The sequence below is a fragment of the Furipterus horrens genome, unplaced genomic scaffold, assembly GCF_987537825.1.
Source record: "Furipterus horrens unplaced genomic scaffold, mFurHor1.1.pri manual_scaffold_3, whole genome shotgun sequence".
NCBI classification, from domain to species: Eukaryota; Metazoa; Chordata; class Mammalia; order Chiroptera; family Furipteridae; genus Furipterus; species Furipterus horrens.
Genome location: NW_028327173.1, coordinates 23,496,813 through 23,520,973, shown reverse-complemented (window position 1 = coordinate 23,520,973; position 24,161 = coordinate 23,496,813). Strand labels below are relative to the sequence as shown.

Here is a 24,161-nt window from a genome sequence, read left to right as displayed (position 1 = left end):
AGTGGTTTGTGAAGTTTCTTGGTACTATTGACATTTTGGCCAATTAATTCTTTGCTGTGGGGCTGTCTTACACATTGGAAGATGTTTAGCAGCACCCCTGGCCTATATCCACTAGAAGCCAATAGTGGGAGAAGCCAACATACTCAAAATATCCAAATCAATAAAGTTATTGGTGAAAATGAAAAATGTGTCTTTTACTTTATAGAGAAAACTAAAAAGACTTTTTGGCCAACCCAATACATGAAAAGGTGCTAACATCACTAATGATCAGGGGAATGCAAATAAAAAACCACAATGAGATATCACCTTATGTCTGTTAGAATGGCTATTATTTTTTAAAAAGAAGGAAATAACAAGTGTTGGCAAGGATATGAAGAAAAGGGAACGCTTGTATACTCTTGGTGGGAATGTAAATTGGTGCAGCAACTATGGAAAACAGTATGGAGGTTCTCAAACATTAAAAACAGAACTACCATATGATCCAGCAATTCTACTTCTGGGTATTTGTCTGAAAAAAGTGAAAACACTGCCCAGGCCCGGTGGCTCAGTTGGTTGGAGTGTTGTCTAGTATACTAAAAGGATGCAGGTTTGGTTCCTGGTCAGAGCACATACCTAAGTTTTGGGTTCAATCCCTGGCGGGGGCACATACCAGAGGCAACCAATTGATGTTTCTCTCTCACATTGTTGATTCGTTCTCCACCCCCCTTTCCTCTTTCTAAAAAAAAAAAAAAAAAAAAAAAAAAAAAGTTGTACATAGCCTCCAGTGAGGATTTACAAAAAAATAAAAACACTAACTTGGAAAGATATATGTACCCCATGTTCATTGCAGCATTATTTACAATAGCCAAAATATGGAAACAACCTAAGTGTCTATCAGTGGATGAAAGGATAAAGCAAATGTGCTATATATACACAATGGAATATTATCCAGCCACAAAAAAGGAAACTTGCCTTTGCAACAATGTGGATAAAACATGAGGCATCACTTTTAAGTGAAATATGTCAGACAGAAAAAGTCGAATACCACATGATTTCATAATCTCACCTCTAAGTGTAATCTAAAACAAAACAAACAAAAAAATCCCAAACTCAGAGATACAGAACAGATTGGTAGTTGCCAGAGGTGGGGAAGAGGGGAGTATGAAAACGGTGAATGAGGTAAAATAAGTCTAAACTTCCAATTCTAAAATAATTAAGTCATAGGAATGTACTGCTTAGTGTGGTGACTACAGTTAACAATACTGTATTTTATAACTGGAAGTTGCTAAGAGAGATCTTAAGTTCTTATCACAAGAAAAAAAAAGTCCTATGTATGGTGATGGATATTAACTAGACTTAAGTGGTAATCATTTTGCAATATTTATGACTATTGAATTATTATTATGCTGTACACCTGAAATTAATGTGTCAATTACACCTCAATTTAAAGAAATACAATAAAATAAAAAATAATCATGTACTAATCATGTACTACTCGCAAAGCAAACGACTATAACCAACCATATTAACTATTTGGTGATCAGAAAGGATGTTTTAAGCATTTTAATCCTAACATGATACTGTGATATTTTATTGTTTTAATTACATTTTTAGAAATTAGTTAAAGTTAGGTTGATATCTAATATAGTATCTTTCCCACTTAAAACATGGAAAATAGCCTCCCAATTAATTGTTGTGATGGAGAATGTCTGATTTTCAGAAAGATCACTACTTTATTTTTAAAGTTTATTTTATTGATTATGCTGTTACAGCAGTCTCAATTTCTTTTCCCTTTGCTCCCCTCCACCCATTACCCCTCTTCCCTCCAGCAATCCCACCCCCTTAGTTCATGTTCATGGGTCATGCATTTAAGTTCTTTGGCTTCGCCTTTTCCTATATTATTCTTAACTTCCCTGTCTATTCTGTACGTACCAATTATGCTTTGTAATCTCTGCACCATTTCTCTCCTTTCCCCCTCCCAGCTGATAACCCTCCAAATGATCCCCATCCTATGATTCTGTTCCTATTCTGGTTGTTTGCTTAGTCTGTTTTTGTTTTTTAGATTCTGTTGTTGATAGTTGTGAGTTTGTTGTCATTTTAATGTTCATAGTTTTGATTTTTCTTAAATAAGTCCCTTTTAACATTTCATATAATAATGGCTTAGTGATGATGAACTCCTTTATCTTTACCTTGTTTGGGAAGCACCTTATCTGCTCTTTCATTCTAAATGATAGCTTTGCTGGATAGAGTAATCTTGGTTGTAGGTCCTTGCTTTTCATTACTTCGAATACTTCTTGCCAGTCCCATCTTGCCTGCAAAGTTTCTTTGGAGAAATCTGCTGAGTCTTATAGAAACCCCTTTGTAGGTAACTCTCTTCTCTTGCTGCTTTTAAGATTCTCTCTTTATCCTGAAACTTTGGCATTTTAATTGTGATGTGTCTTGGTGCAGTCCTCTTTAAGTCTAGCTTGTTTGGGACTCTCTGTGCTTCCTGAACTTGTATGTTTATTCCCTTCACCAAATTTGGTAAGTTTTCCTTCATTATTATTGCGCATAAGTTTTCAATTTCTTGTTCTTCCTCTTTTCCTTCTGGCAACCCTATGATTCAGATATTGGCACATTTAAAGTTGTCCGAGAGGTTCCTAAGCCTCTCCTCGTTTTTTTCAATTCTTGTTTTCTCATTCTGTACTGGTTGACTGTTTTTCCCTTCCTTATGTTCCAAATCATTGATTTGAACCCTGGTTTCCTTCCCTTCACCATTGGTTTCCTGTGGCTTTTCCTTTGTTTCATTTAGCTTAGTCTTCATTTCTCCCTTATGTGTTTCCCATACTTAAGCATATCTGTCAAGCCTGTGAGCACCTTTATCACCAGTATTTTGAAATCTGCGCCTGTTAGGTTGGCTATCTCCTTGTCACTTAGTTCTCCCACGAGAAACTTGATCCATTTCCTCTTTTGGGCCATACTTCTCTGTCTCAGCTTGACAGACTCCTGTGTTTGCCTCTTGTCTTAGGTAGAGCTGTCACACCTGTTATGTTGTAAAGGGCGGAGCTTTAGGGATTCGTCAGTACACAGCAATCCATTTCACCATGTTATGGCACTGTATGTGGGAGAGGGGTCTGAGACGGATCAATGCCACTTGCTCAGCACTTGCTCCTTCACCAGGCACTTCTCCTGCTTCCTGTATGGAACTGGTGCCCCTCTAGCCGTTGCTCTGGTCATGGTTCCCAGAGTGGGTGGGTCTGGGAATGTTCTAGGACCGTGGGGGCTCCTCTAAACAAGCCGACTCTGAGAGACCGGCAGTTTGTTCTTCTACTCTAACCCCCACTGGTTTTCACAGTCAGAAGCAATGTGGTTTTATTTTCCTGGGCACTGGAACCGTGAGCTGCACAGTCTGGTGTAGTGCTGTGAGTGCTCTCCAGGTGTCCCTTTCTACTTTTTTTAATGTGTGACTGCACTTTCCACCAGCCAGCCACAGCCACTGTCGACACCAGTGCTGCCACACCACGTCCTCTCCGTCCTGGGTCCACCCCTCCTACCTGTCTGAATGAATATTTCTTCTTTATATCTTTGTTTGTTGGACTTCCATGCAACTCAATTTTTCGGGACTTCCGGCTGTCTCCAGTTTTGAGGTAGTTGTATTCCTTTTCAGTTGTGGAGGGAGACGCAGCATGTCTACCTGTGCCTCCATCTTGGCCAGAGTCCTACTACCTGTTCTTAATCAATTCTTTCTAGCTTTTAAGAAAGCATCTTGTTCTATTTTATCCATATATATTTTTAGTTTTCTTCAGTGGGAGTTATGAGCCTAATAAAATAGCTTGCTTGCTGTTCACAGAGAAAATTCTAGTTATTTAACTGCCTGTGTTTTCATATAAACTATGAGTGATTTGAGGACAGGAATTGTGATTCATATTTCTATCCCTGATGCTTAAGAGTGCATCATATATAAAGTCCCTTGTTCTGATTCCATGATCACAGTGCAATGTTCTGATTACCCAGACAGAATTCCTGGGGAAGATAAGTTGCTGATTAGTCAATATGAATCTTCTTGATGCTTCTGAAATATTTTCTTTGTTAATTATTAAACTGGCATTATGATTTAGATATCAGTCTTTTGTGAATTCATTTAGCATCAATCAGTGCCTCATGATAATGATCATCTCTGGATGCTCTGACAAAACGAAGCATGAGGATCTGCAAAGCTAGGGACCAGACTGTGAACCACCGTGACCCTGTCTCATCCTGTCTCATAAACTTCTGTCTGAGTAATCTGAATCACTTCTACTGCATTTTCAATAGTCACAGAAGCAAACTCATTTTATATAGATTATATTCTGTTCCCATTTAGCATCATAAGCATATCTATGTTTCTAAGGTCTTCAAAACAATTTTAATGGTTATATAATCCATTAGGTCAATGAACTATAATTGGTCCAGCTCTACTGGAGGATGGTTAGCTTGCTTCCAATTTTTCACTATCATATTTAGTGAAACATAAGTAGTTACAGTAGATATTCCTAGGATTGTATGCCAAATACACCTTCAACCTTTAACCCCATCTATTGTCTATTGTCTTGAAAATTGTACACTCTCACAGGTACATGAATTTGATCCATCACAGTTGAATGGTCCAAAAATGGAGACCAGATCCAAGACCGAGTAGTAAGTCCTTACCCTGGAACTTTTTTTGTTTAACTTGTAACCTAAACAACTATCAGGCATTTCCTCCCTAGTGATTCAAGCTGTGAGATGTAATAGCAGTTGGAGAACAGGTGTCCCAATGTGTAGAAAAAGCCAATCAACACTCAAAGAAAATGGAAGATACACATAGAGGGAAGTCAAAATAAGAGATGGAGTAGTTTGAAGTCACAAGTTCCTAGTTACAAGTGCTCAGATGCAAGCTTACCTGCAAACCTGTTCTTCCTGCTGCTATTCAATCTTCCTTGGAGTCCATAAGCCAATATAGCTACCTTTTTGCTTAAATTAGTTTCAGCTGAATTTCTGTCATTGGCAGCTAAGTCTTAACTGATAAAAAGAGTAACTATATTAATCAATTCAACCAAGTATGGTCTCAGACCTGAGTTCAAATTCCAGATCTAATGACCATCGCAAAGTCACAACCTTGAAGAGTCAGTTGCCTTATTACTTTTTAAAAGATATTTAAAGTGTACAATGTGATAATGATAAGTTGATATAAATGTACACTGAAAGTATTCTCCCCATCAAGTTAATTAGCACATCTATCACCTCAGATGATTACCTTCTGGGGGGCAGAAGAAGGAAGAACATTTAAGTTCTACTCTCTTAGCAATTTTCAATGACAGAATAGTGTTATCAAACAGACACCATATTATTCATTAGATACTCAGACTTTACTCACCTACAGTTTAAAGTCTGTGCCTTTTTACCAACAGCCCCCTATTTCTCCTACTCCCAGCAACTATTTTTCTACTGTTTCTATGTGTGACATTTTCCCCCAACATATTAAGTGATATCATGTAGTATTAGCCTTTGTCTTATTTCACTAAGCATAATGCCCTCAGTTTCATCCATGTTGTTACAAACAACAGGATTCCCCACCCTTTCTTTTTAAGGTTGAATAAGTTTTACATATATCTATATCTACATCACATTTTCTTGATTCATTCACCCAATGATGGACACATGAAGACTGTTTCCATATCTTGGCTACTATAAATGCTGCAATGAACATGGAGTACAGATATCTCTTCAAGATAATGGTTTCATTTCCTTTGGATATACACCCAGAAATGGAACTGCTGGATTATATGGTAGTTCTATTTTTAATTTCTTAAGGAACCTCCATACTGTTTTCCATAGTGGCTGTACCAGTTTACATTCCCACCAGCAGTATATAAGAGTACTCTTTTCTCCATAGCCTCACCAACACTTGCTATTTCCTGTCTTTTTGATGATAACAGGTGTGACGTGACACCTCCTTTGATTTTGAATTTCCCTGATGATTAGAAGACATTTGTATGTCTTCTTTATAGAAAAGTCTATTCAGGATCTTTGCTCATTTTTAAATCAGGTTTTTTTTCCCCTTCCTTTTTTTTCTATAAGTTGTATGAGTTCTTTATGTAGTTTGGATATTAAGCCCTTACTGAATATATGGTTTGCAAATATTTTCTCCCATGCTATAGGTTACCTTTACATTTTGCTGATGGTTTTTCCTATGCTGAGCAGATGCTTTTTTGTTTGATGTAGTCCCACTTGTTTATTTTTGCTTTTGTCTTTGCTTTTGGTGTCAAAATCACAACATCAAGGAGCTTATACCCTATGTTTTCATCACGGAATTTTATGGTTATAGGTCATAAGTTCAAGTTCTCAATCTGTTTTGTTAATTTTTGTGTATGGTATAAGGTAGGGGCCCAGTTTCATTCTTTTGTATGTGGCTATCCAGTTTTCCCAACACCATTAATTAATCGGTATGTCTATTTTTATGCTAGTAGCATACTCTTTTGATATAACTTTGTAACATAGTTTGAAATAAGGGACTTTGATGGCTCCAACTTAGTTCTTCTTTCTCAAGATTTCTTTGACTATGTGGGGTCTTCAGTAGTTCCATATAAATTTTTTGGATAGCCTTTTCTTTTATTACTTTTTTCTGTTTCTGTGGAAAATGCCAATGGAATTTTGATATGAACTTCACTGAATATGTAGACTATTTTGGGTAGCAGATATTTTAACAATATCTTTCCATTTATTTGTGTCTTCTTCGTCAGTATTTTATAGCTTTTAATGTGTAGATCTTTTACATATTAAGTTTATTCCTAAATACTTTATTGTTTTTGATGCTATCATAAATACAACTGCTTCCTTAATAGTTTGCTGTTAGTGTATAGAAACCCAATAGATTTTTGTATATTAATTTTGTATCTTGCAACTTTACAGAATTCATTTATTCTGATAGCTTTTTGGTGAAGTCTTTAGAATTTCTGATATTATATCAGCTGCAGTGAGAGACAATTTCAATTCTTCCCTTCCAATTTGGGTGCCTTTTATTTATTTTTCTTGCCTAATTGTTCTGGCTAGAACTTACAGTACCAGGTTGAATAAAAGTGGTGAGAGTGGGAATCCTTGTCTCATTCCTTATCTTAGATTAGTACAACGTTATTAACTGTGGGATTTTCATATATAGCCTTTATTATTTTGAGGTACATTAATCACCTATTTTAAAAGATAAAACTACTTATACATTATAGAGATCCTTGGCATGTAAGTCATACAAAAATTTCTTCAACAAATATTAGTAAGCATCTACAATATGTCACACAATATACTTAGTGCATTTCCTTGCATCAAGCACCTATTTGGGAGAGGTGGAGAGGGAAACTGGCATACAGAATTTTTTCCTTCAGATAAATTTCAGAAGTAGACCTACCAGGTCAAAAGGTAGGAACACAAACATGTTTCTGACTCATGCTATTTATTGCCAAACTGGCATGTGAACACATTACTATTACCAGACTTGCCTCCCTTATCCTCTCTAGTATTAGAATTTTAAAAAACCATTTATGTGTTAAAAAATAACTGTTTTATTTACATGTTGAGTACTGACACAACTGGCTTAAAAACAGTATTTTATTGTTTCATATTCCCTATTCTCTTATGAAACTCATTGCCCCCATAGATAATTTTTAAAAAACCAAAAACATAAAAACTCATTTCTCTACTCTATTTACTGAACAATTCTTATGTTCAAGTTTTTACAGATACATAAATTAATAATTCAAAATTAGTTTGCTTAATTCATAATGTATTGAGGGATGTGCCCTGACTGGGAATCAAAAGGGAATCAAACCAGAGACCTCTTTGTTGGCAGTCCAGCATCAGGTGAGGAATACTTTTAATAATAAAAAAATAAAAAAATAAAAAAAAATTAAAAAGACCTGAAGGTTTTATGAGAGGAGTGGGAGAAATATTATATTGTATTTCTTTTTTGCCCATCAGGTTGTAATAAGTTCAATGAAGAAAAAGAAAATAGGTTAAGGGGATAGAATATGTGTGTAGGGGCAGGGGTGGAGAGGAATAGACTAGGTAGCCATTTAGATAAGATTTGTCAAAGAAGGCCTCTTTGAAAGGGTAACAAGTAGGTAGAAAACAGAAGGAAGTGAGAAAGCAAGTCATGTAGATATTTATCTGGAAAAGCATTCCAGGCAGAGGAAAAATCAAGTAAAAAGGAAAAAGCATAAGCTTGCTTGGTGTTTGATGAATAGCAAAGAGAGTACAGTGAGCAAGAGAGAGAGAAACAGGATGTGACATCACAGAAACAAGCGGATATCAGAGCATGTAATATTTGTAAGCCATGATGAGGTCTTTGGGTTTTATTCTGAGACATGAGAAACCAACAAAAGGTTCTGAGTCAAGAAGCATTATGATCTGACTTAAAATATTAAAAACTGAACTAAGTGGCTGGATTGGTGAAGAATGGGGTGGTCTGTGGGCTTCACTTTAATACTGGTTTCTCTTTTCTATCCTAATGGCTTGGACAGAAAGGGCCCAGAGGTCTGAGAGGGGGAAACCCAAAATATTCCCCTCAGCCCTAAGTAAGTATAGTGGGCAAAAGGGTTTTGGACAAGTGTGACGTGCCTGGCACACCTTCCTCCAAAGACCTTTTCTTCCCTAATGCGGGACATTGAAAAATTAATCCCTGCCTTTTGCCATATAGTGGTTATGGATTGAATGATGCCTTTTAACCCTGTTGCCAAGTCTGTTGCCCTCAGACAAGGATGCCAGCCTGTTAAACCAAGCATGCCATGGTCCGGAGACAGCCAACTGACCTGGAGTCTGCAAGATCCTTCCCCATGTGAGAAGGCCACCCTCCCCTCCACACCCCCACTCTTATTAGGGATTTCTGGACCCAAAGGTAGGTAGGACGACCATGTCCAGCTTGAAGCGGCCAGAGGAGCATGAGACCTTCGCCCATTGTCCTTTGTAAGATTATAGAGGGTCTTTAGTCTGGGGAGGGGGGGGATTGTTATTTTTCATTTTTATAAAAATTAATTATTTATTTAAAAAAGGTATATAGGAAAGGGTGAAGCCAGAGAACTTGTATGCATGATCCACGGGCATGAACTGGGGGGGTGGGATTGCTAGGGGAGGGGGAGTGCTGGGCAGAGGGGAGCAAAGGGGAAAAAACTGGAACTATTTTAACAATATAATGGATAATATATACTTAAAAAAATTTTATTTTAAATTGATCACCTCAGTATGAAAAATTATATGTGGGGTTCAAGCAAAGAAACCAGTTAGTAGGCTAATTGACTGTCCAGGCAAAGGACAACGTTGACTAGAGTAGGGGTGGTAGCAAGCAGGGGAATGTTGTTGATGTGGAAAACATTTAGAAGGTCGACCTGACAGGAACTGCTAATAACTTAGGTGTGGGGTATGAGAAAAAAGAGCACTCAAGGTATTTTGGTCTAAGCAACTGAAAGAATGAAGTGGCATTTACTGAGATAGGAAAGACTCAGTGAGAGAAGAGAGTTTAGAGAAAATCAAGAGGATTTTTAGGACTTTTTAAGTTTGAAGTCTCTATAGAAGTAGGTATCTAGTAGGCAGTTTGATGGGTGTGGGGAGATCCAGGCTGGAGCTGTAAACATGAGTATCCTTAACATATTAGTGGTATTTGAAATCACAGGAGAAGAGATCACCCAGAATGTGGTAGGATACAGAAGAATACTAACCCTGGGACACTTTCAATATTTAGAGATTGGTGAGATAAAGAGGAAACAGCAAAGGAAGAGAAAATGTTATAGCTAATAAGGTTGTTGGGGGACCTGGATGAGTGGTATCCACGAAGCCAAGTGGAAAGAGTGTTGAAAGAAAAAAGAAACGTAAACGAATGCAATTGAAAAGTCAAATAAAGATTTGGAAATTAACTACTGAGTTTTGCAATTTCAGTGAGATAGTGGGGACAAAAACATGACGGGAATAGTTCAAAAAGAATGCCCTAAATCTGATCAAGCCTTTAGATCAGCGGTTCTCAACCTGTGGGTCGTGACCCCTTTGGGAGTCGAACGACCCTTTCACAGGGGGTCGCCTAAGACCATCGGAAAACACATATATAATTACATATTGTTTTTGTGATTAATCACTATGCTTATTTTCTATTTGTAACAATGAAAATACATCCTGCATGTCAGATATTTACATTACGATTCCTAACAGTTAGCAAAATTAGTTATGAAGTAGCCACAAAAATAATTTTATGGTTGGGGGTCACCACAACATGAGGAACTGTATTAAAGGGCCGTGGAATTAGGAAGGTTGAGAACCACTGCTTTAGATCCTTGAGGTTTATGGAAATTCAGAGGACTGTTAAATTACAACATGAAGATGGAACCAGCAAAATCCAGACTGAGAAACACTGAAAGGACAAATGGTCCATGCACTGGAGGGTAAAAATAGAATAAAAAACTTAGAGATTAAGATACTTAAAAAATGCCCTGGCTCGTGTGGCTCAGTGGATTGAGTGCTGGCCTGTGACCCAGGGGGTCACCGGTTTGATTCCCAGTCAGGGAACATGGCTGGGTTGCGGGCCAGGTCCCCAGTTGGGGGCAAGTGTGAGGCAACCACACACTGATGTTTCTCTCCCTCTCTCTTTCCCTCTCTCTAAAAATAAATAAATAAATAATATTTTTAAAAAAAGATACTTAAAAAAGACACATCAGCCCTGACTGATGTTGCTCAGCGGATTGAACATCATCATGCAAACAAAAAGGTTGCTGTATCAACTCAGTCAGGGCACATGCTGCCTGAATTGCAGGCCAGGTTGCCAGCTGGCGGTGTGCTAGAGCCAACTGATAGATGTTTCGTGTGCACATTGATGTTTCTCTCCCTCTCTTTCTCCTTCCCTTCTCCATGCTCTAAAAATAAATAAATAAAATCTTATATAAAAAAAGACATACCAGTTAGTCGCAATGTACGGAACTTATTTGGATTCTGATTCAAAAATGAAATAAATGGGAAACTGTTAAAACAAATACAATACCTGAGACAAGTAGATATTTGAACATTGACTTGATATTTGATATAAAACATTATTATTATGTTGATATAATGGTACTGTGGCTTATTTAAAGAAGCTATACCTTTTATAGATATACTTAGTATATTATGAGTGAAATAGTATTATGTCTAAAATATGTTTCAAAAATTGGTGGGGAAAGTAGAAGGGGCACAATTGGACATGGGTTGGTAATTGTTGGGTTTAAGTAATAGGTACATGGGAATTTATTATACATTCTCAATTCTCTATAATAAACAAATTGTTTAAAAAACAGGAAGAGAAGAAGTGCCATTTCCTTTGTATACTTAATCTCTCTTTACCATCCCATTATAGAGATAAGGAAATTCAGGCTAAGGAAGATAAAATGCACTGCTCAAAACCAGTTACTTTATTTTAATAGACTACTTTTTGGAGCAGTTTTGGGTTCACATCAAAATTGGGCAGAAGGTAGAGACTGCCTATATGCCTCCTGCCCCCACATAAGCACAGCTTTCCCCACTATCAACATCCTAGCACCAGAGTGGTACATTTGTTATAACAGATGAACCTAAAATGACACATTATTATAAAGTCACAGGTAAGTTGAGTCAGGTTTTGTCTCTCAAACCCATGCTTTTTACACTATATCACATTGCCATTTTTCTTCATTATCATTATTTTGCCTGGTGCTTTTTATACAAACTGGCAAAAATCAAAATTCTGTTTCATGAATAAGCAATGTAATAGAACTCCACCGTTATTAGCTATAAAAAATAATAAGGAATAAGTATCCAAAAATATTGTAATGTAAATTAATGAAATAAACACTGTCAATACAATAAATTACACTCCTGGTGAGGAATACTTATTTAACAAATACACATATCGCCCACTATAGTTGAAAATGTAATCAAACAGAAATACAAAGCACTATATGAAATATCTAAATAGGGCTCGTCCGGGACGAGCCCTATTTAGACTTTACCCTGGCTGGTTTGGCTCAGTGGATTGAGCATCGGCCTGCGAGCTAAGTGTCGCTGGTTCGATCTTCCAGTCAGGGCACATCAGAGAAAACTCTGATTCCAAAAAACCTCCGCTGCCTTGCGGCATACCTCTTCAGGGGAAAGGCTAAGGGAGTAAACCCCGACAGAAAATCCGGAGCCGGAGTCCCTAAGGCGGTTCGACGTTGTAGTCAACACCGGCAACTCCTGCGGCGCAGCTGAAGCCAAGCTGTATTGACTCCGTCTTTCCCTTGGATCCTTCAGCTGCGAAGAGAGGGGGGGGTCTGCTGCATGGGCAACAGCAGACCCTCCATATCACCCTGCCCAGGCTCTGTAGCTTCAGCTCCACTGGAGAGGACACTCCAGCGTCATCGCAAGATGTTGATTCAACACGGGAGGAGACAGATACCGTGTCACTCCCGAGTCGGACTGCACAGCCATTCTCGGCGGTGCAGATAGACTCTTAAGAAGCTACACCATCGTCTCTCGAGACGGACGGCTGCCTTCCTATATGAAATATCTATCTACCTCAAACTTTTTTTTTCCGATAGCTATAATAAGTGCTGGCTAATATCAATTAGCCATATTAAACTTCAAACATAAAACCATATATTTTCAAGGTATATGTGTGTGTATGTTGCTCACTGACCTAACAACCTAACAGGTACTCGTTGTTGAGTCCAAAGATAAATAAAAACCTGAAGCAAATATAACTAATGAAAAATAAGCAGTAAATAAATAAAAATCTACTATAGCATTACTACAGCCTATTACCAAATCACAGGTTTTTACTAGGAAATTTTGCTTCAATATTCATGGAATTCTGTGTTTCAACAATTCTATTTCTAGTAATTCACCTTACAGGATTTGCTGGACCACTATACAAAGATGTATATACTAGGGTACTTACCAAAGTTTTATTCATAATTTTAAAAACTGTAAAAATCTAAACCACCATCAATGAGATTGATTAAATAATACATAAAATTAAATGCTATGTATTTGCTAAAAATTATTGCTATATAGGGGTAAGTATTAACATGGAAAAAATGTCCATGATACATTACTGAGTAGAAAAGTAGGTTAAAACAATATGATGGGTGGACTTCTGGCCAAGATGGAGGCGTAGACAGACACGCTGCGTCTCCCTCCACAACTAAGAAGGAATACAACTACCTCAAAACTAGAAACAACCAGAAGCTTCAGAAAATCAAACTGCATGGAAGTCCAACAAACAAAGATTTAAAGAAGAAATACTCATCCAGATAGGTAGGAGGGGCAGAGCTGGGGCAGAGAGGACGCAGTGTGGTGGTGGCAGCAGAGGCGGCAGCAGCAGCAGGTAGGTAGAAAGCACAATTACATGTTTTAAAAAGTCAGGAGGGACACCTGGGGAGCATGCCCAGCTCCTCACCGGACCCCGCAGCTCATGGTCCGAGCGCCAGAGAAAATCAAGCCTCATTGCTTCTGACTGTGCAGACCAGTGGGGGTGGGGCGGAGGCAGAAACTGCCAGTCCCTGAGCAGAGTCCGCTTGTTTAAAGGGCCCCCACGGTCCTAGAACGTCCACAGACCCAACCACTCTGGGAATGACAGCCAGGGCAACAACTAGAGAGGCACCGGTCCCATACGGAAGTGGAAGTGCCTGGAAAGGGAGCGAGTGCTGAGCAACCGGCACTGTTCTCTCTCAGACCCCTCCCCCACACACAGCGAGCGCCACAACGTGGTGAAACAGGTCGCCCTGTACTGACGAATCCCTAAGGCTCCGTCCCTTACAACGTAAAAAGAGCGACAGCTCTACCTGGGACTCGGAGGCAAACAAACACAGAGGCCTGTCAGAATTGGGGAGACAGAGAAGTATGGCCCAAAAGGGGGAATGGATCAAGGCTCCAGTGGGATACCTAAGTGATGAAGAGATAGATAACCTAACAGATGAGGAGACATCCAACCTAACAGACACAGAGTTCAAAACAGTGGTGATAAAGATGCTCACAGGCTTGACAGATATGCTTGAGTATGGCAAACACATAAGAAAAGAAGTGAAGGCTATGCTAAGCGAAATGAAGGAAAATCCACACAAAACCAATGGTGAAGGTAAGAAAACCGGGGTTCAAATCAATGACTTGGGACATAAGGAAGAAAAAAAGTCGACTAATACAGAATGAGGAAACAAGAATTGAAAAATATGAGGAGAGGCTTGGGAACATCTGGGACAACTTTAAACATGCCAACATCTGAATCATGGGGGTGCCGGAAGGAGAAGAGGAGGAGCAAGAAATCGAAAACTTATGTGAAAAAATAAGGGAGGAAAACATCCCAAATTTTGCAAAGGAAATAGACATACAAGTCCAGGAAGCATGGAGAGTCCTGGACGAGCTGGACTGAGAGGGGACCACACCAAGACACATTAAGATTAAAATGCCAAAGGTGAAAGATAAAGAGAGAATCCTAAAAGCAGTAAGAGAAGAGCAGAATTACCTACAAATAGGTGCCTATAAGACTATCAGCTGGTTTCTCAAGACATTTTGCAGGCAAGAAGGGACTGGCAAGCAGTATTCAATGTGATGAAAAGAAAGGACCTACATGCAAGACTACTCTATCCAGCAATGCTATCATTTAGAATGGAAGGGCAGATGAAGTGCTTCCCAGACAAGGTAAAGCTAAAGGAGTTCATCATCACCAAGCCATTAATATATGAAATGTGAAAGTGACTTACTTAAGAAAAAGAAGACCAAAACTATGAACACTAAAATAACAACAAACTCACAACTATCAACAACTGAATCTAAAAAATAAAAACAAAATCCAACTAAGCAAACCAGAATAGGAACAGAATCATAGGTACGGGGACCAATGGAGGGTTATCAGTTGGGAGGGGGATGGAGGAGAAATGGGGAAATGGTGTGGGGATTAAGAAACATAATCAGTTGGTACAAAATAGACAGGGAGAAATTAAGAATAATATAGGAAAGGGTGAAGCCAAAGAACTTTTATGCATGACCCATGGACATGAACTAATAAGGGTGGGACTGCTGGAAGGAAGGGGGTACTGGGCACAGGGGAGCAAAGGGGAAAAAAATTGGAACTGCTGTAATAACATAATAAGATATACTAGAAAACAATATGATGGATAGACAAATGTTTGTTTAGGAAGATAATACAATAAAAAACAACAGTTTTAGCTGGAGGATGGGATCATGTTTTTACGTTCTATCTTACACTTTCCTACAGTGTTTGTTTTTTAAAATTATAAACATGCATTTTTATTATCATAAAAATATTCTATTTTTGTTTTGAAAAATAAACACATACATTGTATTGATCTCCAAATGTGACATAATAAAATGCTTCTGTTTACTAAACTCACAAAACTACTAGTAAATATAAGCATAAGATTTTAGTAATTACCTACCTAATAATTCTACTTATTCATTCAATAAACCTGTACAAACAGAATGCACTTATCAGATTATATATACTATAATCACTACAGCTAAATAATCACTTAAGAGAACATTCAGCCTGTTGATGGTTAAATTTCTCAGATCACAGCCTGGGGAACAATCTTTAAAAGGCATTTTCCCCCTTGAAAACAAGAAGGGACAGTATCCAAGTAGCCCGTGGCCTATGGTAATGTCTTGAGATTTATTTCGTAATTAACAAAATTTTAGTTATTTGCTAGGCAGCTTTTAAAAAACCCTGAGTACCCAAGCAAAAATTTTAGAAAAACTTTTCATAATTTTAGAGTAATGCCACTTTTATTTTAAACGTACAGATAGAGAGCAAGTCCTAATTTAGAAGCCAGAAGTTTCTTTAAAAACAAACAAACCCCTTCACTGCTAATGCATAAACCCACTATGCAATCTATTCTTTAACATTTTAAAATTCAGAGATACGCTAGCGAAATTCTGTCTTTAGATTAGAAGTCATTTAAAATACCAAGTATTGGTAATAACTCAAAAATAGTATTATGTAAGACTACAATTGAGAACGTTTTCTTGAAAATTCTTCCACAAATGGAAATTATAAATATATCCCTCTCTATATTCTATAGCTATCTTCTGATTTCCCAAGAATTTAGCAATTTAGAAACAATGTAGAAACAACTGCCTGATATAAAACAGACTTTTTCCAGATTATTTCATTAAATTGACCTTCCAGAATAATACACATAATTTTTATTGCAATCAAACCCACAAAAGCCTACACTTAAAATATAAGAGAAAGCACTGGTTGTGTAACAAAGATTTGCTAAATTTCAAGTATTTTTTTAAGCAATGGGTAGCCAAAGAAAAGCATTAATATTAACAGACAATGAAAGAAAACTATAGAAACTCTAATACAGAAAGGCTGTTCATGTATCCTAACAGCATAACCATTATGGTTGAAAAACCACACAATATTCTTTCTCACATGTTTTGTTAATGAGCCAAGAATGAGGGTCTATAAGTATCCCAGACAACTGAAATAGAAGTAGTAATCCCTGTTGAAGGCTGAGACTAAACAGGTTTAAAAAGGATATTACTCTTAAATAAATTACCTTTTTAGTTTTACCTCCACAAAAACATAGCTATCACGTGACTTTTTTTCTCCTTATCCACTGAAAACCAACCAACCAAAAAAAGAACAAAAAGCACTGGCTGGTGTGCCTCAGTGGATTGAGTGCCGCTTTGTGAACGAAGATTCACCGGTTTGACTCCCAGTCAGGGAACATGCCAGGGTTGTGGGCCAGGTCCCCAGTTGGGGGCATGGTAGAGGCAACCACACATTGATGTTTCTCTCCCTCTCTTTCTCCCTCCCTTCCTGTCTCTCCAAAAAAGTAAATAAAATCTTTAAAAAAAACCAAAAATCATAAGTTACTTAAGATCCTAGTCTTAGGTATTGTAAGAAAATGTTTTGAAAGATTAACAAAACATTTAGACTTCCAGCCAAGATGGAGGCGCAGACAAACACGTTGCGTCTCCCTCCACAACTAAGAAGGAATACAACTACCTCAAAATTAGAAACAACCAGAAGTTCCAGGAAATCAAACTGCATGGAAGTCCAACAAAGATATAAAAAAGAAATACTCATCCAGATAGGTAGGAGGGATGTAGCCGGGGTGGAGAAGATGTGGTGTGGTGGCAGCCGCAGCAGCAGCAGTGGCAGGCAGGCAGAAAGCGCAGTCACATGTTTCAAAAAGTCAGGAGGGACACCTGGGGAGTGTTGCCAGCTCCTCACCGGACCTCGCAGCTCATGGTCTGAGCTCCAGGAAAAATCAAGCCCATTGCTTCTGACTGTGCAGACCAGTGCGGGTTGGGGCGGAGGCAGACACTGCTGATCTCTCAGAGTCCGCCTGTTTAAAGGGCCTCCACGGTCCTAGAATGTCCGCAGACCCACTCACTCTGAGAATGATGGCCAGGACAGCAGCTAGAGGGGCGCCAGTCTAGTGCAGAAGTGGGAGAGGTACCTGGAAAAGGGATGAGTGCTGGGCAGGTGGCATTGTTCCCTCTCGGACCCCTCCCCCACATACAGCGCCACAACGTGGTGAAACAGGTCGCCCTGCACTGAAGAATCCCTAAGGCTCCGCCCCTTACAACATAATAGGAGCGACAGCTTTACCTGGGATGCAGAGGCAAACACACACAGGAGCCTGTCAGAATGAGGAGACAGAAAAGTATGGCCCAAAAGGGGGAATGGATCAAGGTTCCAGTGGGGGAAGTAAACGATGAGGAGATAGCCAACCTCACAGATGAGGAGACAGACAACTTCACAGATGCAGAATTCAAAACATTGGTGATAAAGATGCTCACAGGCTTGACAGATAGGCTTGAGTACAGCAAACACATAAGAGAAGTGAAGGCTATGCTAAGCAAAACGAAGGAAAATCCACACAAAACCAATGGTGAAGGGAAGGAAACAGGGGTTCAAATCAAGATTTGGAACATAAGAAAAAAACAGTCAACCAGTGCAGAATAAAGAAGCAAGAATTGAAAAAAATGAGGAAAACGTCCCAAATTTTGCGAAGGAGTTGGACATAGAGGTCCGGGAAGCACAGAGGGTCCTGGGTTAGCTGGACCCAGAGGGGACCACACCAGGATGCATCATGACTGAGATGCCAAAGATGAAAGATAAAGACAAGAGTCCTGGGGCCAGCAAGAGATAGGCGGCGAGTTGCCTACAGAGGGGTGCCTATAGGACTATCAGCTGATTTCTCAGAGGACACTTTGCAGGCAGGCAGGGGCTGGCAAGCAGTATTCAGTGTGATGAAAGGCAAAACCTGCAAACAGGATTACTCTATCCAGCAAAGCTATCATTTAGAATGGAAGGGCAGATGAAGTGCTTCCCAGACAAGGTAAAGCTAAAGGAGTTCATCATCACCAAGCCATTATTATATGACATGTTAAAGGGACTTACTTAAGAAAAAGAAGATCAAAACTATGAACACTAAAATGACAACAAACTCACAACTACCAACAACTGAGCCTAAAAAATAAGAACAAAATCCAACTAAGCAAACAAGAATAGGAACAAAATCATAGGTATGGGGATCATTTGGAGGGTTATCAGTTGGGAGGGTGAAGGGGGAGAAATGGGGAAATGGTGCAGGGATTAAGAAGCATAATTGGTTGGTACAAAATAGACAGGGGGAAGTTAAGAATAATATAGGAAAGGGTGAAGCCAAAGAACTTATATGCATGACCCATGAACATGAACTAAGGGAGGGTGGGATTGCTAGAGGCAAGGTGGGTACTGGGCAGACGGGAGCAAAGGGGAAAATAAATTGGAACTACTGTAACAACAAAATCAATAAAATATACTTAAAAAATTTTAATTCATCCTTCAGGTAGACCCTCGAATATTTTAAGACTATGGAAACCAATGTGAAAAAAGATGGTTGTGATATACAGCAAGACAGTAGTCAACTAGAATTTAACAGCTTATGACAATTTAGCAAAATTCTACTCTGAAGTAGGGTTTTTCCATGTGCAACAGAGAATTCTTCCAGGAAATGTCCCCTTCACAGGGCCCTAGGCTTCCTCATATACTATCAGGCCACACTTATAGAATCAAATGAATGCAGTGCTCCCAATGGAAAAAATAAATATAAACTCTAAATCACTAATTTATTACATAAAAATTTCCTAAAGAGCAAAAGGAAGTAGTATATAGAAATAATTTCATTCATTCTAACCATTTCCCTAAATTACTTGATTTCTTTAAACTAATAGAGCTAGTATGGTTAAAAAATTTAAAGAATGGTTATATCAGGGGATTGAATCATGTGTCTTTATCATGTTAAATGAATTATATTTGAGGGTTAGATATATGTTCTTTTTCCTCTGAAGTCTTTGTTTAGAAGAAAAAAGATTTCTTGTCTTCTTTTTGGTTTTCCCCCATGGTGTTCCATCACTGTCAGAGAAATTGTAAAAAAAACAAAAATCAAAATAATCTTCTACATTTTTATAAGTTTCACTGCCAATAACGAACAGCAAATATTAGGGAAAGTTTTTTCCTTTAATATTTTATTTATTTATTTATTTTTAGAGAGGGGGAAGGGGAGGAGATAAGAAGGAGAGAAATATCAATGTGTGAGGGAAACATCAATTGGTTGCCTCTCGTCTGGGCCCCAATGGGGTATCAGCCCACCAGTGACCTTTCGCTTTGCTGGGTGATGCCCATCTCACTGAGCCACACTAGTCAGGGTGAGAAAAAGTTTTAATGGCCATTCCAGAGCATCACAAGCTAAAATTTAAGTGACAAGTAAAAAACAAACAAAGAACAAAGTTTGTTATGTTCAAAATTCATGCCCTCACAAAGCAATATTTTGACATTTTTTTCAGGACAAAAAGTGAGAAAGTTTATATAAAATTTATCTAACAATAAAAACACTTCCAAAAGTGATTGAAGATTTAAATACTCAACTGAGAACCTAATGACATTATATTTTTAGTATTTTGAACCCACTTTTATCAACCTCATTCAAATCTAGCTTCCACACATAAAATTTGTATCTCTTCAGAACTTGTTCTCAAATGACTTTTCTCAATTTTTATTATTAAAGAATGCAGAGCACTAAAACAACTATTGAAATATAAATTTTAAAGTACAACTAAGAGCCTTGGCCAGTGTGGCTCAGCGGTTGGAGCCTTGTCTCCATGCACTGAAAGGTCCTGAGCTCGATTCCCAGTCAGGGCACATACCTGGGTGGTGAATTAAGTCCCCAAATGGGGCCCTTACAGGAGACAATCTATTTGTTTCTATCCCATACCCACCTTCCCTTCCTCTGTCTCTAAAATCAATGAATGTATCCTCAGATGAGGATTAAAAAAAAAAGAATACAATTAAGAAAGAAACACAGTCTATCCACTTTTGCAAGACTCTATAAGACAACTACCAAACTTGTCAAATCAATTTGCATAGCATTAACTTAAGGTAAATGTTTTTCTTCCATTGGTAGGTAAGTAAAACTCCCAATAGTCCAACTTTCCTTAAAAAATACAGACTAGAATAGTACAGTCCTAAAAAATAGCTGCTCAGGAGAAGTTAAATCTCAATGAACATTTGTTTCCCAAATCCTCACTTTATTTGGAGCTAAAACATAACATATACTCTTACAGAAGTAATTAAACCATAAAAAATAGGTTTTCAAGAGAAGTTCTCCTAACTGAGGAGTCATAGACATGGATGCTAACTATTGACTATTATTATTTAAAAACCAATTGTACCTTGACCAGTGTGGCTCAGTAGGTTGGGTGTCATCTCACAAAGCAAAAGGTTGCCGGTTCGATTCCTAGTCAGGGCATGTGCCTGGGTTGCGGGTTCAGTCCTGGTCAGGGTGTGTGCGAGAGGCAACTGATCAATGTTTCTCTCCCTCTCCCTCCCCTTTTCTCTGAAAATAAAATCCTAAAACACACACACACACACACACACACACACACACACACACACAATTGTGCCAGTTTTGGTTAGATCAAAGTTCACACAGTACTAGGTCAGTAGTTTGTATAGGACACCCTTAAAAATCACTTAAAAGGTTTCATGCAAAAGGGAAGAATAGACAAATATTACTTCTGAGGAATGATTCATCAAGAAACAATTATATAGTATTTGTATTCAAAGTCTTTAATGTAAATAAATTTAAGAGGATTCCTGAGAATCTCCATACATAACAAAAATTTAGAAAAGAACTGGAGAGCCAAGATCCAATACTGATTCCATAGACAATTAGAGAACATTCACAACTAAAATTTTTTAAACCAAAAATGTATCTGGCAAATTCTTTTTTATTTTTGGCAAATTCTTGATTTAAAACTTGTTGCACATTTCCCACCAATGCATAGTTTTGTTTTGTTTTTAAGATTTTATTTATTTATATTTAGAGAAGGGAAGGGAGGGAGAAAGGGAGAGAATCGTCAATGTGTGGTTGCCTCTTCTGCGCCCTGAACTGGGGTCCCGGCCTGCAACCCAGGCATGTGCCCTGACCAGGGATCAAAGCAATAACCTTTCAGTTCACAGGACAGGATGGCACTCAATCCACTGAGTCACACCAGCCAGGGCTAAAGATTTTATATATTTATCTTTTAGAGGGAGAAGGGAGGGAGAGAAACATCAATGTGTGGTTGCGTTTCGAACGCCCCCAGATGGGAACAAGGCCTGCAACCCAGGCAGGTGCCCTGACTTACGATCGAATTCGTGACCTTTTAGTTCACAGGCCAGTGCTCAATCCACTGAGCCACACCAGCCAGAGCTCAATGCACAGTTTCAATTTCATGTGCAGCAAAACAACTGCATATAAGTTTCAGGAAAAATGAAAATTTTGTTTTCAATAACGACAACCTTGAGACAAATTATGCCTTATCTTCATTAGAGATTATAGTCAATCATGTATAAACTGCACTGAAGAAAAAACTTTGTGATTCAAGATGTCCAATTCTTAGCTCACGAATTCACAGCAGCATTTACTGAATCATACTTGGCTAGTTTTAACAGCTGACTAGGTGGTTTGACTTCAGAAAATTTTTCTAAGATATTGTCCATATACTGAGCATAATTTCATATTTTAAAAAACCAAAAGAAAAATAATATATCTGAAAGAAAAATCAAAGTATCTTTAAAAGTTTTAGGATGATTCACAAAGTTTAACTTTCATGTTTTGTTTTCCAGGCTTAACAAGAGTATAGTTATGTAAAAATCACCTATAGCCACAAATCATCTTGTTCCCTAAACAGTATACTAGAAAGTTAAAAAAAAAAAAAAAAAAAAAAAAAAAAGGGTAGGACACAGTATTGGAAAAAAACAAATCAATGATAAACAAATGACAGTCTAATACTTTTCACAATCTAGATAAACTTTCCCTTTTTAAGAGGATAGTAAGAAAAAAAATGGAGCATACAAAAGAGAAATGGTACAAACTGATTAGAGACAATTTCATATATTAAAACTTATAATACAACTCCCCATCCCACCTCTGCAATTCGAATGTTTTGCACGTATGCATTTGACAATTATACTCCTTAACCTAATCAACACATTCTTTATTATCATTATGTCACTGATTTCTTTTATTATATAAGTTTTTCTTATCTCATATTCAGGTACTTCCCAAACTGGCAGAATGAAATGTGAAATTCAGGACTTATGATACCATTAGTAACAATACCCTCTCCCCAATATTTTGAAAACTTTAAGTTTGTGATAGTCTGGATGAAGCAAACTTTCAAATTTAACATACAAAGTGTGAGTGATCCTTTGAAAAGCAGTTATGTAACACCTACTTTATGTCCCTCAATTAATTACTTTAGAACCACAAAGAGTGCTTTTTTCTTTTAAATACTGCCCAAGTTGCAATTTTTTCAAGACTACTCTTTTTCTCAAGATGACCATTTTTAATTAAGAAGAGAAAGCAGTTTTCTTAAATTCCAAATTTCTAGGAATAGGATAATGCTTCTCTAGGGATCAGAGAATGAAAAATAAAATACTGCCAGCAATTTTAAGACCCACCTCCTCACACAGCAGTGACCCAGCCTGATAGTAAGGACATTTCCAAGAGCTTCAGGCACTACATGACGGAGCAAAAGTAGGTTTACAGTGGTGAGTACGCGAAAGAGTTTACCCTTGTATTCTGTATTAATTATTGTATTATTTTCCATACCAACAGCTGTCATCCTACTTTTGCCACACCCTGTAGGTCCAGTGCTGCCACAAACGTCAGGAGAGAAGTCCGGGATGACGTTGCACTAAAACCAAGCTTAATCCTCATCTGTTATCTCACTCTATCTTCAGAACTACCTTAAGAGGTAAGGAATGGAGAGGGGTGGCCGCCAAACGCCTCTCCGGGACACACAACCCAGTTAAAGGATACGCACACCGTTACATCTCCAACCAAAATCACAAAAGCAGCGGCTCCAGGAAGTGTGTTACCGCTTAGAGACCCGAACTTCAATTCTTTAAGCAGGGTCCCCTCCCCGCAGTTTCACCTACTCAGTGGCTCCGGGGGACTGCGGCGGAGCTGCGCGGAGGCGGAGGAGGGGCCGGCCGAGGAGAGCTGCCCGGACCGCGCTTACCTCGCACACGGGCGCCGGGCTGAGGGGGCGACGATGCTCTGGAGACACCCCCACTGACCCGGCCAACAGCTCTGACACACTCACCTGCGGAGCCGATTTCCATTCATGGAGCTGCGGGGCGTGCTTCGAGCGAGAAGGGCGCCCGCCACTGGGGGCAAGGGGGCGGCGCAGAGGGCGGCGCGGTGCCGCGCGACAGGCACTCTCACTTGGCCTCGAGGCGGGGTGGCGACAGCTTCTTTTCGGCACCCGCGCTCCGAAAGCTTTCGTCAGGAGCCGCCGGTGGTACGCGACTAGGCGAAAGGAAGAAGCGTGAGTGAACGCGGTGAGTTCGGGGCGGAACTTGCGTCGCCCGCCGGCGCTCACGCTACCACTGCCACTCCAGGGCTGCAGCTCCACCGCCAACCTCCCTGGGGGCCGCCCCCGGAAGCTCACTGGCGTCAGTTCCGTTGCCCCGGCTTGACCGACGTTAGTGCGAACGACGCAGGAGTGTCGGGAAGCGGGCGCCGAACCTGGGCGGAGCCTGAGCTCGTGAGGGAGGATGCGGGCGGAGCCGGCCCTCCTACAGTCCTCCGCTGGGTCGGGCAGGCACGAGGTGACGTCGCGGAGGGCGGGGTGGCTTATCTGGGGAAGAGCCT

At 39.1% G+C, this 24,161-nt stretch overlaps 1 protein-coding gene across 1 annotated transcript in view; it reads right to left on the bottom strand.

The window, feature by feature from the left end:
- Positions 1–23,706, bottom strand: part of AGO3 (argonaute RISC catalytic component 3) — a 101,385-nt gene extending 77,679 nt beyond the window's left edge. The window contains exon 1 of the mRNA XM_090269103.1: positions 23,611–23,706. Coding sequence (XP_090125229.1) covers positions 23,611–23,629 — 19 coding nt within the window. The 5' untranslated portion in view covers positions 23,630–23,706. The remainder of the gene's footprint in view (positions 1–23,610) is intronic.
- Positions 23,707–24,161: the final 455 nt, after the last annotated feature.